Below are 20000 nucleotides of genomic sequence, written 5' to 3'. Positions count from 1 at the left end.
AACAAGAAAGATGTTGGGCATAGCACGATACTTGCAAAATCCATAAACAAATTTGATCATAAAAATACTTGGTGATTGAATTCAATGACCAAATTTGCAAATGCTCTTCAAATTTCAAGTCAATGGGATAAAAATTGAGGCTTTTAGAAATCTCACCAAAGTTGACCTTTAGCCTATGTTGACCTTTTGGCCAATGTTAACCTCAAAAATAATTGGTGGTTGAATTCAATGAAACTCACTTCATTATGTGCAACTCCTCTTGCAAATATGAAACTCCTCTTCAAATTTCAAGTCAATCGGATGAAAATTGACAATGTTAGAAATTTGGCCGATGTCGACTTTTTGGCCAATGTCAACTTCCAAGCCGATGTGGACATTTTGGCCTGTGTTGACCTCAAAAATACTTGTTTGTTGAATTCAGTGACCTGCTATGCAACTTCTCTTCAAATTTCAAATCAATTGGATGAAAATTGAGGATTTTAGAAAATTGACAATTATGCTGACCTTTGGCCTTTGTTGACCTTTTGACCTCAAACAATAGGCTTCTTGCTTTTGACAAACTCTACCATGTGGTGAAGTTTCATGAAGATCGGTTTAAAATTGTTGATTGCAGGCGACTTACATACAAACAAACCGACAGACACAATAACGGACAAGACCAAACAATACCTTTGATTTTTGCAAGTAACAAACACAGTCTCCTGCAATCAATATTATGACAGTTATCTTGAAAGTGACCCATCATTGGTGCACTTTAATATGGTCTGAGAAATGATTAGTGCTTTTGTTTTGCTTTGGAATGATAGTAATTGTGCCATATTGAAAATTTTCCAACACAAGGGCATGTTCTTCATGGACAATGAGAGGAAATGCCTGCATTTGAAGCAATTACCTGGTTAAGAGGATTTGTGAGTGCAGTTTGTGTGTTTACAACCAACAAAGCAAATGCACGCACTCAAAGTACACATACTTATGAAGCTCTAAGTTCGCATCTACAATTACTTTTCGACGCTGAACTGACATTAACTTTCAAATTAATCACCTGCAAACATATATCAAGGGAGGCACAAAGAGCCCCTCTCTTTATATGGGGCGGTTTCTCTGAATGCAATTTTACACAGGGACTGAAAATGCGTTTCTAGGCTTTTACTGGACAAAATTGACAGCATATTTTAGAAGTAAATCCTTTGTCTGTCGAGGTGATATGTTCCAAATTTCACCAACGTCTATTTCCGCATATAAGTACGACTGTACGTGCATGCAACATGCGTAATTCATGATTTGTTGCCTGAAGAAGTGTGTTGAAGAATCCCATTTGCACTGCTGTGCAGTGGCCTCTCCATCTCTCTCTCTCTCTCTATCCCCTCCCTCTCGCACTCTGTCTGTCTCTCCCCCCCCCTCCATATCTCGCTCTCTCTCCCCTCCATATCTCGCTCTCTCTCTCTCCCCTCCATATCTCGCTCTCTCTCTCTCTCTCTCCCCTCCATATCTCGCTCTCTCTCCCTCCATCTGTCGCTCTCACTGCCTGCATCCTCAGTGTTTTGTCCGAAGGCAGGTTCAGTGTTGCAAAAGCTCTCTCATGACAAGAATTACACCAGCTGGTTTGCCTTTGCCTGCCTTCCCAACGGTAGTCAGGTCCGCAATTTGTAATTTGTTCAAGATGGGATCTTTAACACCCATCAACTGTTAAACACCCAGGCTAACATCCATCATCGGTACGGCACACTTGTGATGGGAAGCCCTGTTGTCTGCGAAGCACCGATCGGACAGTTTATAGTCGGCTTGGGAATAAAACCAAGAGTCGAAAGCTCACAGGTAAGTGTGCTGCTGTACCTGTGAACAATCCAGTGAATGTGGTGCATGGTTCGGTGCCCTTGAAAACCTGGAAACCAAGCTGCGTGCGGTATAAGCAATTTGTCAGTGCATGGGTCCAGAGTTCAGATTTCAAAGAAATCATAATTCCGATTAGTTCACCCACAATGTTTACAGCACGGATGTTTTTTTTATTATCCCGCCATTTGCATAAAGTTAGCAAATGCGACTAAACCCATCATGACCTTCAAGGACACACTCACTGTGTTTGTGTCTGACCAGCAATGATTGTTCAAGAAGATGGCAGAGATCAATTATTCAGCTCGGAGAAACTGTCGCCACACGTTTCGCTAAGCTCAGAAGGAAATACCGACAAAGGAACATTAACATAGGAGGAGGCCATTTGGCCCATCATGCCTGCACTATATCAAAACCTGCACCTAAGGCCTCAGTCACATTTTCTCTACGGCAAGGATACGGCGGCCGTACCCCCCCCCCCAAATTGACAGAAACGTGCGGCGGCCGCAGAGTTTCTGAGGTGGCCTCAGGGTGGCCCTACGCCGTCTGGCTATGATTTACAGGCCGTAGGGGTCGTCGTGGAATTACAGCGCGGAGTTATAACTTTTTTCATTTCTACGTTCGCCGTAGCAATTCGACAAGTTGGAAAAAAAACTGGTAAAAAAATAATAATAAAAAGAACTCACTCGTTACCGTCCGTCTGGCCGCACGTTCGCCTTAGGGCCCCCCCTGTGGTCGCCTTGCGGGCACCTTGAGGCTACCTTGCGTCTGCCTTGAAAATTCTATGGCCGCCGCAGGGACGCCCTAAGGTCACTGTGCGACATCAAATCAAAGACTGTATGGCAACCCCCACGTTTTCGGTCTCCACAACTTCTAAATACGCCGTGCGGCTCCCTGAAAAATAAAAACATATGTGACTGCTACATTGAGTGACTGGAAATACTGTGGCCACCCTATAATTGCTAGTGGCCGTAGATTTTGTAGACCCTACGGCTGCCGTGCCAAATGTGACCTAGGCCTAAATGTAATTGATCAGTTTATCGACTCAATTTTGGGCTGGCAGGATGGCCTCGACCCGGAGGTATGCACACTCACCTCGAAGCTGCCTCGTCTGGGTTCGAATCCCGACTGAGCTGAAAACCGTCATCCCGGTGATTCACATGAGGATGTTTAACTGACATCCCCTCTTGTCGGTGTTCGTTAGTGGACGTTGAAGATCCTATGGTATCCTTCGCAAACTGTATGCGAACTATCGCCGACACCATGAACAAATTAGAAACTCCTACCCTGACCGAGCTTAGTCAAGTTTCTGGAGATTGGAGATGTGGGGGGTGGGGGGTTAACAGTGGGCACGCACAAACATCACAGGGTCGCACACGCACACACATTCATCGACTCAGTACAGTCCTAAAAAGAGCCCTTGGAACAACTCTGAGAACAACAACTTAACGACAGATTCACCGAAACGAAGGGGGATACTTCGAGTTCTGTGAGGACTCCATTCCAGCTTCTGAAACTTGAATTATGGAGACAACAACAAAGGACACTGTTGTATCCTAAAATACTCCAAGAGTGAGGAATCCAATGCTCTCCAACGGTTTTATTCAACCAAACATCGGGAAAGTAACAACCTTTGCATTGCACACCTTCTGACCTCTCACCCGGAACTCCTTCTCTCCTCCTCACCTCCTCCAGCATCCGGTCTATACACAACACCACATATTCCCCCTTCTTTCACCACATGCATACCGTATCTTCATTGGACAACAATAATATCAATTAACTGGAAGTTGAAATGTCGTAATTGCCACAGCATGGATTAACCATAAAACAAGTCGTAATTACCATGGCAACAGTTTAAATTAGCTTCCTTTTCTTATTCTCAAAGGACTTTACATTACATCATCACATAACCTTGAGTCCGGACTGGAGGTCTGCGAATTCTGCATCCCGGCCAACCGGCACAGATTCTGATGCGTCTTGCGCTGGTGGTGCGGTGATGTCAGGAAGGAGTGGTAGCTCGGCATCATCTCTTGCATTCCTTTGACAGGCAGATGCTAAATGAGACACGTTCCAGATCGGTCCATCGGACAGTTTGTACGTGTGAGATCCTCTTTGCTCCATAACTTGGAGAGGCGCTGAAAATTTGGATTGTCCTTTTCGTCGGACGCCAGGTTTCCTCACTCAGACAAAGGAACCACATTCAAAGTTCACATCCTTTGCTCCACGGCGTTTGGCGGTGTACACCTTTTGCTTCTTCTGCTTCTCTTGTACTCTGAGCGAGGTGTCTTTGTGTGACGGTGTGTTGGGCTTTGGAATCTGCAAACCAGATACATGTAGCATGGTGTGCATCTCTGTCCCATGAAGCAGTTCAGCAGGTGATCGCTGTGTTGTGGCATGTCGAGTTGCCCGTTATGTTTGAAGAAAGTCCGTTGTAAATGTTTTCCAGTCTTTCCCTTCATTGTTCGCGATAAGCAGCTTTCCTTTAAGCGTCTATTGGATCACTCAATTTCCCCATTTGTTTGTGGGGAGTACACTGCTGACTTCCTGTGGGTAATGTCTCTGTCTTTCAGAAAGGCTTCAAATTCCTGAGATGTGAATTGTCAGATATCAACTATTTTGCGTTTCCTTCTCTGCTAAAGACAGTTGACAGGAACTTGATCACTGTAGTGGAAGTGACCTGGGAGGTGAAGGCAATTTCTGGCCATTTGGTAAAGTAATCAATGAGAGTGATAGCGAAACGACAATCCAGTGGTGTAGAGTCGAAGGGCCTCACTATGTCGATTGCCAATTTCTCCCAAGCCGCATCGGGATAAGGAACCGGCTGTAACGATGACGCTTGTGTCACAGCTGTCTTGTCGTACTGCTGGCAAGTAATGCAAGCTTTGATTGCGGATTCGACGTGGGCGTCCATTCCGACCATCAATACAGATCTCTTAACCGCTGCTTTATCCTCGCTATGCCCTGGTGTGTATCATGCGCTGATTTGATGAAATGCGGCTGTAACGCCTCCAGGACAAGAAGGCGATGAGTACGTCTCATCACGCAGTCCTCTTGAAGTGACAGTTCAGTTTGCAATCTGAAGTAAGGAAGATTAGGATCCAGGCCTTTTGACGTTTTTCGGCCAGCGCTTTGTAAGCAATTCACGCAACTTTGCTTGAATGTGGCAGGAAATACAGGCAGTTTTGAATTATTCAGCTGTCACCGCAGTGAGGGCCGATGTGAGCGTGACAACCTCAACATCATCCTCCAGACTGGGCTCTGAAGTAGGGAGTGGAAGTCGAGACAAGCAATCAGCTGAAACGTTTTCAGAGCCAGGCTTGTACTGAATGTCATAATTAAATAACAGAAGCCGTGCGGACCATCTGGCCATGCACATTCCAGCTCTTCCCAATCCTTTCATTGAAAGCAGTGTAGTGAGAGGTCTGTGGTCAGTGCGTAACGTGAAATGTCGACCCCAGAGATAAGTCCTCCACTTCTCTGTCACCCACACGCATCCAAGTGATTCCCTTTCCCCCCCGTGGAATATTTTATTTCCTATTCAGTCAGCGTTCGGGATGCAAATGCGATAGTTTTCTCCGTTTTGTCAACATGAATTTGCGTCAGGACCCCTCCAAGGCCATAATCGGAGGTGTCAGTTTTCACGATGGTGCATAGCTCTGGATCAAAGAGAGCGAGAGCTGGACTACTGACAATCAGTTGTTTAACGGAATCAAAACTTTGCTGTGCTGTGACTGACCAGGAGAAGGTGGATGGTCCCCACAGCAATTCTCTCAGGGGTTCAACGACAGATGCAGAGTTAGGGATGAACTTCGCATACCATGACGTGAGTCAGAGAAAAGAGCGCAAGCTCTGCACGTCTTTCGGCGCGGGTGCTTCTGACACCACAACAACATGGGCAGGGTCAGGTTTCAGTCTCATGTGTGACACTACTTGTCCTAAAAATGACAGCTCTGTCTGTGTGAAGTGGAATTTTGAAAGGTTCAGTTTCAATCCAGCTGTATCGATGCGCTGTAGCACCGCTCTGAGGTGTTTGTCATGTGCTTCGGGAGTCCCTCCAAAAACGATTACATCATCGAGGTAACACCAAGCAAGCTCTGGGCTGTTTTTTTTTTATGGCAGACATCATCCTCTGAAAACAGCTTGGTGCTGAAGCAAACCCATAAGGGATTCGTTTGTAACGAAACAGTCCCTCATGTGTAATGAAGGCAGGAAGGTCCCTGCTGTTCTCATGCAGTACAACCTGGTGGTACACACTTTGCAGATCCAATGTGGAGAAAAGCGTGCCACGTCTGGCTCCGCAAACAATTCCTCCATATGCGGAAGAGGATATTCGTCAATCTCCACCGCTTTATTTGATTCTCTTAAATCCACACCTCGACAAGTCCCTCCGTTTTTCTTCATCGTCACGACAATTGGTGAAACCCACTCTGACGATTCGATTAGCTCAGCTACATCCAGTTTAATGAGCTTTTTCAGTTCCTGTGAAACAGCATCTCTCACAAAGGTAAACGGTGCAACTTTTGCTGAACCGGAGTCACATTGGGTCGCATTTTAACCAGATGAATAAATCCCTTTGCACAGCCCAGGGTGCTCTCCATGCTGTCACCTGTAACATTTGTGACTGGGGTTTGATTTGCAGTGCATTGGGTGGTAGAAGTGATGCGACCATTCAGTAGTTGCATGTCAAGTGCAGCAAGCAGGTCTCTGCCCGGAATGGCAGTGCCGCTCCGCGGTATATAAAATTCAGCGGGCGCACAGTAATTCTCAAAAGTCACATCCGCATGCAGGCAACCACGCAAAGGTTTTGGATTTCTCAGGTAGCTAACCAGGTGTAATTTTGGCTCGGTCAGTGAAGCTTTATTGAAACATTACAGGTAGAAGGATTCGGGAAGTATTGGCACTGCCGAGCCTGTATTTAACAGTAATTCAATGTCCATCGGCTCTCCCCCGGCAGCAGTAACTTGTGCAGTGCACATTGTCTTATCAGCATCCTGAGCCCTATTGTCTGCACTCGACACATTCACGCCAGGGGCGGTCACTTTGTGAACCTGTTTTGAGCCCCGGCATACTTTAGCAAAATGTCCTCTCTTTTAGCAGCCATTGCATTTGGCGTCCTTTGCTGGGCATCCATAGTAGTTGGCTGTACGATTTGCAGATCCACATCAATAATACATTTTCCCTTGAGCCGGTTGAGGTCGCTCATCTGAAGTCGCTCTCACAGCGAGCCTACAGGGTCTCTTGCAACTCTGCGAATCCTGTGTCTCAACAGGGTTTATGGCTCGTATGTTGCTAGCAGCGCCTTGGCCTTTGATCCGAGCCTCCGCCGTTGCTGACCCAATCTGTCTGGCCATGGTTATAGCTTTCTGTAACATCAGTCCCGTTTGTCGCAGTAAACGTTCTCCAATGCGATGTGAGTTTGTTTTCTCGATGAGCTGGTTTTTGTCTGCCAGCTCTTCAAACTTGCATGTGACGACCACCTCCCTTAATGAAGCAATATATTGTTCCGTCGACTCGCCATTTTTCTGACCACATTGACGAAATTTATATCGTTCTGCCACAACATTAACTCTTGGGACCAAAAAATTCCTCTAGACCGTAAGTGCAATCTCGTAGATATTATCAGCTACCGTTATTGTATAGAAGAGTCTCTGACCTTCTGTGCTTAAGCAATGTATCTAAAGTGCATGTGCTTTCAGGCATCAGCGAGTGCATTCTCTCTGTATCACCAGCACGTACTTTTCAAGAACATGAGCCCAGGCCGTAAAAGGCACTGAAGGCTCACCCGGGTTTTGCAGAAAGGGTTTCGGTGGATTCAAGTTCAATCTTATCCTCGTCGCCAGTTTGTTGCATCGTAAAATACTCCAAGAATGAGGAATTCAATATTCACCAACAGTTTATTTATTTAACTAAACTTTGGAACGCATGTTCTGTACCAATCCTTTTTGCTGCACACCCCTGACCTCTCACCCGGAACTCCTTCTCTCCGCATCGTCTCCTCCAGCATCCAGTCTATGCACAACACCACATACACACACACACACACACACACACACACACACACACACACACACACACACACACACACACACACACACACACACACACACACACACACACACACACACACACACACACACACCGTCACCCTTACACATCTTCACCCATGTATACCCACAGCTTTGCAGCAGTTGATCTATAGTTTTTCCTGATGCTGATCCTGCTCACCAGATTCTCTCAGCGAGGGAGCCTCGTGAGTGTAGGAGGCCAATGGGCCGACCACGTGCCTCGTGGTTGCAGCAGGTTGATCAGAATCTCAAGGAGATTGGGATGGGCCTAGCATCTGCCTGGGGTATGGCCAGATGGAGGCCCCTGGAGTACCGGCGGAAAGTGGACGCAGCGACGTGCTGCTCTGGCGCATGCTCCCATACCTGACCTGGCCTGACCTGACCTAATCTATAGTTTGATTATTGGTGACAAAGCAAAAACTATTGTTGCTTTATGAGCCGCTCTTAATTTCCTGGTACAATAAACTGCACAAAACAGTGTCAACGAAATCACATCATTTTTATATGTTGCTCAAATCGTCGATGGTAAGATCCATAGTCCCACCTTGTGGATTTCGACAGGAAAGTAAATCTGTGCTCCAGCTGGTTGGTGTATTTGTTTTGCATCACGTCAAGAGGAAATAAGTAAATAAAAGTTTAGGCGTAGCCCTTTTTCTTTTTGGGTAATGGTATTAATATTGCACAGCACTCGTACACGTTTGCGGCCATGGTATTTTGACCTTGTATATTCATTTACTCGTGCTGTCGGATAGGATGGGGCCATGGTTGTCATGGATGGGGGTACAGCAAGCATACTTACCTTTAAGCTGTCTGGATTCAGTTCGATTCACGACCCCATTAAATTACTGGAGCATTGGTGCTTTGTACGCAATGAGTTCTATCTCAAACTATGTCGTCCTTTGGGTGGCCGTTAAAACAGGTGTCCCATTTGCTAGCGTTAGTTGGTGGACGTTAAATATCCTACAGTGCATTTAACGATGAGTAGGTGAGATATCCCAGCCAGATTACAAATTCCTGGCCAAATTCTGGCGGACCAAAAAATGACCTAAGATTGGTCATTGAACGTCAGGCCTGGCCAGACAGTTCGTGAAAGAATGGGGCCAAAAATCTTCCCTGGCCGATCTCACCAAAGGGTGCTGAATAATTGGGGCCATTAAGAATTAGTATATATATATATACTCATTTGTCTCCTCTCACCCTCTCTCAAACCATTTTTCGTGTGATCCAGAGCTATGATAAACCAGTGGTTTGAAGAACGCGTGCACTGTTTTGAGACACCAGCTCGAGAGGTTCAACCACAACCCACGGATTTGTTGCCAGCTGGGCCTGGTGACCGTTTTCAGCACTGCAGTCAGGTCTCTGCATCCGAACCTGACCGGCTGCTTCAGCCGATACTCGGCGAAGATCCAGACGATGGTTCTTTCACTTTTATGTTGAGATCAAACGAAGATGCGCAGAGTGAGGCCAGAAAGCATGTTCGAGGGGAACAGAGGGAAAGTCATGCCAGGGTGAGGAACAGTGTAAGAGAGTCACGCTCCTTGGTCGAGGAAAAGGAAAGCCTCCTCGAGCTCGTGAAGGACATTGCGAGCCATTTGGATGTTCTCACGCTCTGCCACCGCATCCTCCTCCACGTGAACCATGTGCTCACTGCAGACAGGTGCTCACTCTTCATCGTACGGTGCGATGCGGCTCACGAGCGTCACCTTGTCAGCCGCCTGTTCGACGTGTCCCCGGGAAGTACTCCCGAGCAGACACGCAACATGGGGTTGCGTCTGCCTTGGGGTAAAGGCATCGTTGGTCACGTCGCCGCCTCGGGTTGTCCCGTCAATGTGGCCAATGCATACAAGGTGGATTTTTAAAGAGAATGTCATTTTGTTTGATTGGTCATTGGGTGTAAATTAACCCTTTATTTACCACTGTAAGACACATTTCAAATAGGTGGAAATTCTCATACCTCATTACAGATGTGGCATTGATGTACAGTGGCCTGCAAAAGTATTCACCCCCTCCAAGGTTTTCACATTTTGATGCCACCTGAGCTTATTTCATTATGTTTTGAAATCAAACTTAATATATCGTCTTCACAAAGTAATCCAAAGTGATAAAGCGAAAAATGCAGATAAAATGTGAATAAGTTACATTAACAGAGAAAATCAGATGATGCTCAGTTACATAAGTATTCGATCCCTTGGCCTAATTAACCCGAAACCACTTCAGGAGCAAATTATTTGTTTGAAAAGGTTACAAAATAAGTGTTATAGGTTTCACCTGTATGTAATCAGTGGTTTAACTTAAAAATTAAGCTCCCACCCCCAGCTCTTATCTCAGGAGTTTTAAGGTGCAACTTCCTTGGTCAACCAACAAGGCAAACATGAAGATCAAGGAACTTTCCAAAGAAGTCAGACATAAAGTGGTGGAGAAGCAGCGTTCAGGAGAGGGTTATAAGAAGATTCCAAAGTCTCTCATTATCCCTTTAAGCACGGTGAAATCCATCATTACGAAGTGGAAGTCGTATCATACCACCCAGACTCTACCCAGATCAGGTCGCCCATCCAAACTCAGCAGCCAGGCAAGCAAGAAAACTAGTTTGGGATGTCACTGTAAATCCAACATTAACTTTGAAAGATCTGTAAGGCTCCATGTCCATGATGGGGGTCAGTGTTCATCAATCAACAATATCCCGTTCCCTTCACAAAGCTGGCCTCAATGGACAGGTGGCAAGAAAGAAGCCATTACTGAAAAAGACGCCTCAAAAAGCTCATGCGGAGATTGTGAAAAAGCATCTTAATGATATTGCTAGCATGTGAAGAAAACTTTTGTGGTTAGACGAGACATGTATTGAACTTTTGGTCTAAAATCAAAACGTTACGTCTGGCACATGCCAAACAATGCACATCACCCAGTCAACACCATCTCTACTGTCAAGCATGGTGGTGGCTGCATCATGTTATTGGGTTGCTTTTCATCAGCAGGAACTGGTAAGCTTGTCAGAATAAAAAGGACAATGGACAGTGCAAAGTATAGGAGAATCCTTGATGAAAACCTGTTTTAAGTCAGCCATCTATAATCTAAAAGGAGCTCGGTCTCAGCATGCCTGTGTCCGTCCCTGCATCCGGCCATCCCTGCGTCCGGCCGTCCCTGCTTACATACTTCTGGCAACAATTGTCCTGTTGGGGATACCTCTAATCAAGCCCAATCTGCAACCAGTATCATAAAGTTGAGTGAGGCCATAAACAGTATTATATCGTTGAGTAAGGTGAGGATACATGGGCCGGTTTCAATTTACATGAAAACAAAAACTCTTCCCCCTTCATCTTCTTCATTTGTAATAATGGTGTCTCATTCAATCCCATATCTTAGGTTCGTGAGTTTAAGCCCCGTTGGCTGCTGAATTAACACCAGGTGTGGTAGACTCAGCCCGTCATCCTTCCGAGGTCAGAGAAACGAGTACCAGCGTTCTGGTTGAGGAGCGCAGCATCAGCGGCACAGCCATGCTTCCAAGAAATGATAGCTACCTGGCAGCCAAGCTGCCACATGCAATAACAGATTCAATCCCGTTTCTCATTTTGATTCAATTCAGAAAACGCTTTCAATATTCAATACTTTTTTTCAGCATTTCCATTTTATTCATATAAACAAGCCGGTAGGCGGACATGGGTAGTCGCCTACCCTATATAACCTGACGCGATGGGCCGTTCGATGGGGAATGACCTGAGGATTAAGCAAAAGAAAATTCATGATTCTAGCTTCAAGGGTTAATGCTGCAGATTGTTTTTTCGTTAAAATACCCCCACATTTAGAGGTTTTTCAGCCGTTGCTCGGCAACGGAGGGGTCCATAGCAACGGTTCTTTCTCACACATAACGAGCACATACCATGAACCTACCATACCAGTTTCATGTATATCTGACTCATAGTCTCTGAGATATAATGAACTTCGTTTTAATTAATGAAAATTAATTTTTTGCTGGGTACCCCTTCTAATGAATCTGTAACTGGGTCGGAGATTCACATTTCAGCATGACAATGATCTGAAACACAAAGATGGAGCCACACTGGAGTGGCTGAAGAAGAAGAAAAGAAATGTTCTTGAGTGGCTGAGTCAAAGTCCTGACTTGAACCTAATTGAACATTTAAAGAAGGAAATCAGACACAGGTGGAGGTCACTTGGCTCATCATTCCTGCACAACATCAACACCACACCAATTTATCAACAGTCGATCAAAATAATAAATATGCAAAATGTTTTTTTTGTAGTTCTTTTTTTTTTCTTTCCAGGGGAGGGAGCATGGGCATAGATGGTCTTGGGTAAAATAACACACAGCATCAACCACATAAACACCCCTTGATGAGACCCCCACCAACAACACTGTACAATCACCCATCAATGTTCAAGCTGCCTAAAAGTCTTGCCAACACCCGATGCCACTACTACCACTACCCTTCCAAAAAGCTGCCACTACCCTTCCAAAAAGCTGCCACTACCCTTCCAAAAAGCTGCCACTACCCTTCCAGGGAGACCATTCCATGCATTCCCAGAATCAATCTAGTACACCTATGCTGAACCCTCTCTATGACATCTATGTCCTCCCTGAGTTGTCGTGACCAAAACTGCACACAATATTCTAGATGTGGCCCTCACTAAATTCCTGTACAATGTTAACACCACCTCTTTTGATTTATAATTGATGCCCCTCCAAATACAGCCTAAAACCCAATTTGCTCTTCCTATAGCTGCCTGCTTACTTCCCCGTATCTATTACCACCCCCAGATCCTTCTCCTGTGTGACACACTCCAAAATTACCCCTTGCGTCCTGTCATCTCCATTTTCATTGTTCTTCCCCATCCCCAACACCTTACACTTGCTCAGGTTAAATTAAATCTACCAATCTTCTGGCCAATCTATACAAGCATCAATACTTTTCTGAATCAGGTCACCACCCCCTCTGATATCCACCTCACCTCCAAGGTTTGTGTCATCTGCAAATTTGGAAAGCCTACTCTTCACCCGACTATCCAAATCATTGATGGAAATAATGAATAGTACTGGTCTGAGTACTGATCCCTGAGGTACCCCACGACTTACATCCTCCCAGCAAGACAACCTCCCACTCACAGCCACTCTTTGCTTCCGATCACCAAGTCAGTTTGCAATCCAATTGGCTACCTGACCAGCCCCTCCACAAGCCCTCACCTTGGCTAACAACCTCTAATGTAGTACCTTATCAAATGCCTTCTTACGGTCTAGATATACTGTGTCCACTGACATTCCTTCATGCATCCAATCAGACACTGCTTCGGAGAACTCTAAAAGATTCTTCAGACAAGAACTACGTTTGGTGAACCCATGCTGACTACCTTTAATTAGTTTGTATTTATTTAAATGGTTCCTCATCTGGTCCCTAATTAATATCACAAACACCTTCCCTACAAGTGAAGTCAAACAAGTGAATTTATGGTGAGAATAAGAAAATAAATGTTCTTGAGTGGCCTAGTCAAAGTCCTGACTTGAACCCAAATGAACATTTATGGCGATATTTGAAGATTGCAGTCCATCAAGAATCCCCATCAAACTTGGCAGAACTAGAGTAATTTTCACATGAAGAATGGGGATAGATTTCACCGTCTCACTGTGTTAAGCTGGTAGAGACCTTCCCCAAAAGGCTCATTGCAGTCATTGCTGCAAAAAGGTGCTTCCACCAAGTACTGACCCCTAGGGGGCTGAATACTTTTACAACCAGAGAATTTTGATTTGAACATTTTTTTTTGACAGGTATTTCTGACATGTAACCTCCTTCAACTATAACTGTTGAGTTTGGTCTCTTCAGTTATGAATACAAAAGTTCATTTGGAAAAATTGTTTCTCCATAATTCATCTAAATGTGACATTATCAGTCGGGGGTGTATACTTTTGTAGGCCACTGTATCTAGGAATGAGGTAGTTGTAGTGTGTTGCAAAATGTTTGTGTCAACCATCTGATCTCAACAGGGACTTGAAGCAAGTAGCTGTTTCCTGAATCAATTAATAGAGGGTGAGACCTTCTAGTCCCATGGGTAAACAAAGGGGTAAACAGTTGGTTTGATAAGAATAAGTAGATCGATATTTACCAAGTGATAGAGTAATTCCATTCGTTGATCCTTTTTTTCCCCCCACAGGTCTTTGCATATTACTACCCCAGTGCATTGTGGGATTCTGGTTTACCTCATCCTCTCCTTAACCCCTGCAGGACCAACGTTTCAATGTAGAGGTTGACCTCATGACGGGATACAAGACCCAGAGTGTGCTCTGTCTGCCTCTCAAAGACTACAAAGGGGAGGTAACAAACAAGACTGAAATTGCTCGAGTTGTTGTACTTCACCAACACATTACATGTCTATCCGTGAGTGTCAATAAGTATGTAAAATTAAGTGAAGGACACAAAAAGGATATTTTATAAAACGTGGTGGTTGTTGTTTGTGCACTCCTTTTTACACACTTTTACACATTTTTCTATTGATTTGAGACGTATTACTGTATATAATTTTGTGTGCTCCCGTGTCCTTCTAAAGAGTTCCCGCTGTCATAGACACTACATGTTACCGTTAAAACTGCTACATGATGCTACCATTCCTGCGTCTTCTTCCTCATTCCTGGAAAGACGAGCCTTTTGTTATAAATATACATCAGTGCTGAAAACAAATTGAAACTAGATGGTATTCACATAATACTTCCCCCACGCAGTGGTTAAGAAGGACTTGGTGCGAGCCAACTCTTCTGGCAGCAAATTTGTAATGAAAAAATAAAATTCAAATCAAATGGAAGACCAAATAAAATAGGTACAGTCCTGGATTTCAGTCGTCAGAAGGAACCTTGAACAAGCAAAAAGCAAGGATGAAGTCATCAGGAGGAACCTGGATGGTACTCTGGTTTCAATTGCTACTCCTGTACCCTCAAACCCATCCAGGCACAGCCAAGTGAGGCTTATTTAAAAAAAAAAAGAAAAAAAAAAAGAATGCGGATTCAAAAAGGTTCATAATTCTGGCTGCCAGATGATGCATCTGATCAGGTTGAAATTTAAAACAAACATTCCCGATCACTCACTACTAGGTCATAATTTTGACGTTTCACATTGATTGAGGCAGTGGTTCAAGAGAGAGAATTTTGGAAATATTTTCCTTTCATCGAATATCGCTGCAAAACCATGTGACCTATCACTTATTCGTGAACACCGTTGATACGGTCTGGCAACCTGCCCTGCTCACCAAACTCTCTTCCTTTGGTATCCAAGGACATCTCCACTCATGGCTCGCAGACTTCCTCTCCGGTCACAGCCAACGTGTGGCCCTTAATTGAGTTCTCTCATCCCCTCTTCCTCTCCAGGCTGGAGTTCCTCAAGGTAGCGCTCTGCACCCTGTTCTTTTTCTGGTTTTCAACAATGATCTCTCCGACTCTCTGGAAAATCCTTTTTATCTCTTTGCTGATGACTCCACCTTCTGCCGTACCATCCGTCATCCCTCAGATCAGCAAGCAGCAGCTTCTTCACTCTGCAGATCTGGATAAAATCACAAGCTGATCCAACACGTGGAAAATGTCTTTCAATCTTGACAAATCTCACACTCTCACGATGTTTCTCTGAAAGAATCGTCTGGAACCACCCCCCTCCCCAATCTACATTCACAACAATCCTCTTGAAGAAGTCCTTTCATTCTAGCTTTTGGGTCTCACTATCTGCGATGATCTTTCCTGGGAAAACCACATTCCCATGCTGGCCTCCAAAGCCAGTCGCCGACTGGGCAGCCTCCATCATGCAAAGTCCTCCCTTGGCCCACCTGATCTGCTGACCATATACAAAGCTTTCGTTCACAGCCTGATGGAGTACTGCTCTCCGCTCTGGGCTGGTGCTCCCACCTCTCACCTTTCTCGACTTCACACTGTGGAAACCAAGGCATTTAGGATAATTTGTTTCTCCAGCGATGAGTCTGAGTCTTTGGGTCTCTCACTCTCTCACCACATACAGGTCGGGGGTCTGTCTGTCTTCTCCCATGTCCTCTCTGGCTTCAGCCCCCCTGCTCTGTCTGAGATATGTCCCCCCCCCACCCATATTTCTACAGGGTGCTCAAGGTTCACCAGCAACTTCCTTCTGGTAAAACTACCAAAATCAAGACTCACTGCCAACCATCACTCTTTCATTCCTCTTTTTTTCCCACCTTTGCAACAAACTCCCACACTCTCTTCAATCCCACTCTTCCCTCCAGGTCTTCAAAACAGCTGTTCACCATCATCTCTTATCATCCCCCATCCAAAAGCACGATCTTTTCTACCTCTACCAATCCACCCCAAACCCACCTCCTTCAAATTTCCATCTTTCCTTCCTGAAAGTCCCTGTCATGTCCATCTTGTTTTCTCTGTGTACCACACCCCATCCCACTCCCTTCCACAGATATCCTCATGTCTCTGTTCCCCACTGTTTTTTTCTTACCTCTCCCACCCCTCTTGTCTCCTGCTCCCATTGTTGTATGTTCTATGTGTTAGCTCTCAGACCAGCCTTGACAGTGTATACAAAAAATAATAAATAAAATAAAAACACCCAGGTATCCCCAAGGCTTGGGGAACATGTGTGTGAAGTTTCCCTTTGATCTGTCAGGTCGTTCTGGAGAAGAAGATTTTAAAGGTTTTCAGGTAAATCCAATATGGCTGCCATCCCATGTGACCTATGACATTATAGGTTGTGATATTTTTGTTCCTTATGGATCAGCGGTCAAACCTGTAAAATTTCTCATCGATCTGTTCAGCCGTTTTGGAGCTTTTTGAAGGTTACATTTTTTTTTTTTTTGCTGCCGAACCATTTGACCGATGACATCATAATTATCAGAAAACATTCTCCATGAGTAGTTGCACATATGGTGAAAATTTAGTGTCAATCCGATAAGTGGTTTCAGAGAATAGGGAATAACAAAATTCAGACACGCATGTACGCACGTACGGGACCAATCGCTTAAGGCCCAGTCACACCTTGAGGTTTTAGCCAGCAATGGCAACGTATCAAAATGTATGTAAAACGTTGGCTTACGCTGAACTTTTGATGTTTTTTAAAAGATTCAGACGTATTCATAACGAGTTGGTCGTATGCATAACGTATTAGTAACGTACACAGAACGTTTCGTTGTCTTATAGATAACTTTACCAACAAATGCTTAGGCTGTTGTTGGCGTTCACAACCTATGCCCAACGATAGTCTAACTTATGCATAGCACGCTGCACGTATCGCGGACGATCACGTGGCATAGCCTATTAAAAGGCTGCCGCACAATGATTCAAATCATAACCGCCGGAGAAATGGAAGTGTCAACATCGCAATCACACCTTGGCGATCTTGCCAGCATATGCCGACCTCTGAAAAATGCGTCTAAAACGCTGGCGCACGTAGAATACGGTATGGGTAAGTTTGGTATATGTGAATAGAACGCTAAAGTACACTATCATCGTAAGTGGAGTACATCTTGAAATTTTAAACGTGTTAAACATTTTACGATGTTCTTGCCGTATGCCTCACATGTTCCGCATGCGATGGGAATAAGTTGTACGCACGATATGTGATCGTTGGCACATGTCGACAAAAGTTACTTGTCGAAAGTCGAAACATGTCGAGGTAATGGTTAGCGTCAGTGTTCCAGACTCCCTGTTTTTTATTTTATTTTTTTCTTCGGTATGACGGTGATGTTGACACTTCGATTTCTAGTGCGGTTATAATATAATATAATTAATAGGCTGCTGCTCAACGATTTAAATCATAACCGCACTAGAAATCGAAGTGTCAACATCACCATCATACCGAAGAAAAAAAAAAACCAGGAAGTCTGGAACACTGACGCTAACCATTATCTTCACGTGTTTCGACTTATGAGTAACTTACAAGTAACGTGTGTGGACGTGTGTCAACGATCACGTAACGTGCCTACAACACGTTACTCATAGGTTAGAAATAAGTTTCGGGTACGCTAAACATTACCTCGACGTGTTTCGACTTATGATAAACTTACAAGTAACGTGTGTCGACGTGTGTCAACGATCGCATAACGTGCCTCCAACTTATGGCCAGCGTAGCGGTACTTGTGAGTCATACGCTGGCATAAGTCGTAAAATTTCAAGTATGGAAAATTTGAGGACAACCGCAAAGTACAACAATGAAAGCCAGCGTACTACGAAGTATGGCAGTGTTTTTCAGCGTGCTCTCAATGTTTCCAAAACTTACCCATAACGTATTCGACGTGTGCCAGCGTTTTAGACAAATTTTTCAAAAATCGGCATAAGCTGGCTAAAACGTCAAGGTGTGACTGGGCCTTTAACCCTGATTTTCGCTTCGTGAGCGCAGGCTAACTTGAACGGCGCTTGTGGAATGCACAGTTACCCTTCATGCATTCATTCTGAACAAAAAAATACCATCATTAACTGAACACGCTACTATTGTGGCCAACTGCTATTGTGGCCCACATACACATATCATCCATGCACACTATTATGTCACATAGTTTGTTGGCATGGGCTATGAACGTCATAAATTTAATTCCTCACTCACATTGGCTCAAATATCAGATATATGAAGTTTCAGATTTTTCAGATAGCAATTTCAATTCAATCAACGATGGCTGGAATACCACTTCTCCGATGACGTCATTGTTATCACCCGATATACCCAATGAGAAGCTGAAGACACATGGAAAATTTACTTTTTTCGTTGAGCGGTTTCGGAGAAAATGATGTCCAAATTTTCCCTATATTCCAATATGGCTGCCATACCATGTGTCCCACGATGTCAGAGTTAGCAATAAAATATTCTCCATCCAGGATCTGAAAAATGAGGTCAAGAGGATTTGTAAATTGAGGAAAGCTGAAATTTTACCACTGATAGTTGAAGCTACAGGAATGATGAAGAAAATCCTAACTGATTATTTAAAAATAATTCCTGGGAATATCACCACAAAAGAGCTCCAAGGGGTGGCTGTCAGCATGACATTTCAAAAATGTATTGGGCCCAATATTTTCCCGTGGATTAGGCATTGTGTGGCAGAGGTATGTGTTCTACCAAGTGCCCTTCTCAGAAACACGATCTACTCTCTTGGACTAATTGAAGCATATAATGAAAATATGATTTTGGATTTGAGGATCGGCTCTCATGGACTAAATAAATATTAAAATCTGGGGTGAAATCTGAAAATGTAAAGAAAACTACCGATTCTTATAACTAAGCATATGGGGATGTTTATTTCAGGAAGGCTATGTATGCTTCCACCTTCTCCATATTTACACAAGAACATGTGAAATTGCCAAAGCAGTGAACCTAACTCTTTCTACTGTTGGAACAATTATATTGAGTCAAGGAAAGGTGAAGGAATGTGCCAAATGTGTAACTTCATTGATTGCAACAAAAATACTTTAACAGCAGGCTCCCATGGCATGAGCAGTGGTGTGAGTCCTGTTGCTCGGTTCTCAATGGGGGAAATCCCCAGAGTTTGGAAGGCAAAATAAATTGGAGGATTAGAATGAGTAAAGCGAACTACGGGTTCAAGATGTTTTCAATCGCTACAAAGCAATGCATCCCCACTCGATGGCAGGATGGCCAAGAAGTACCGCACACTTGTTCTGAGCTGTCCAGCCGAGGTTCGAATCTCAACCCAGCTATAAACTGTCATCCCAGTGTTCCACAGTCAGGGTGATAAATAAATGTGCATGCTGTCCCTCAGATGGCTGTTATACTTGACCTTGCATCTTCCAGAATTAGATGGTGGACATTAATCATCCCTTTGTGGTGTGCGTCGTGAAGAGTAGGGGAGCTATCCCCATCATACTGGCCAAATTCCAAATGGCTACTATAACCTGTAGGGGCACTGCATTAGCAGAGCACTGCCACTCCATCAGTCAATGATGCGACTCACAGCCTTGTGGCTGTGCTGCGCAGGAAAAAAAGAAAATGACTCCTATGTATTGTCTTTATTGTAATAATATTTAAATTCATTTACTCTGAAAAATTTCCATTCATTTTTTTTTTCTGTCAGGAACGCATTCCTCATTTATGATATTTAAAAGTCAATGACATTTTGAAATTCGAGTTACATTATTTTGAT

The 20000-nt window shown here is 44.2% G+C and overlaps 1 protein-coding gene across 8 annotated transcripts in view; it reads left to right on the top strand.

Annotated features, from left to right (window-relative positions):
- PDE5A (phosphodiesterase 5A) overlaps window positions 1-20000 on the top strand; it is a 133774-nt gene that overhangs the window by 19060 nt on the left and 94714 nt on the right. For 7 of the 8 annotated variants that reach the window (XM_085882552.1, XM_085882554.1, XM_085882553.1 and 4 more), the window contains 2 exons: window positions 9127-9745; window positions 14126-14215. In XM_085882552.1, the coding sequence (XP_085738678.1) occupies window positions 9127-9745; window positions 14126-14215 (709 nt within the window). The remainder of the gene's footprint in view (window positions 1-9126; window positions 9746-14125; window positions 14216-20000) is intronic. The other variant, XM_085882558.1, reaches the window with a different exon arrangement.

The sequence above is a fragment of the Eptatretus burgeri genome, chromosome 5 (genome assembly GCF_056783735.1).
Source record: "Eptatretus burgeri isolate ZD-2024b chromosome 5, Ebu_testis_v1, whole genome shotgun sequence".
NCBI classification, from domain to species: Eukaryota; Metazoa; Chordata; class Myxini; order Myxiniformes; family Myxinidae; genus Eptatretus; species Eptatretus burgeri.
The sequence above is the reverse complement of the archived record's forward strand: the minus strand, read 5'-3'. Positions and strand labels throughout refer to the sequence as shown.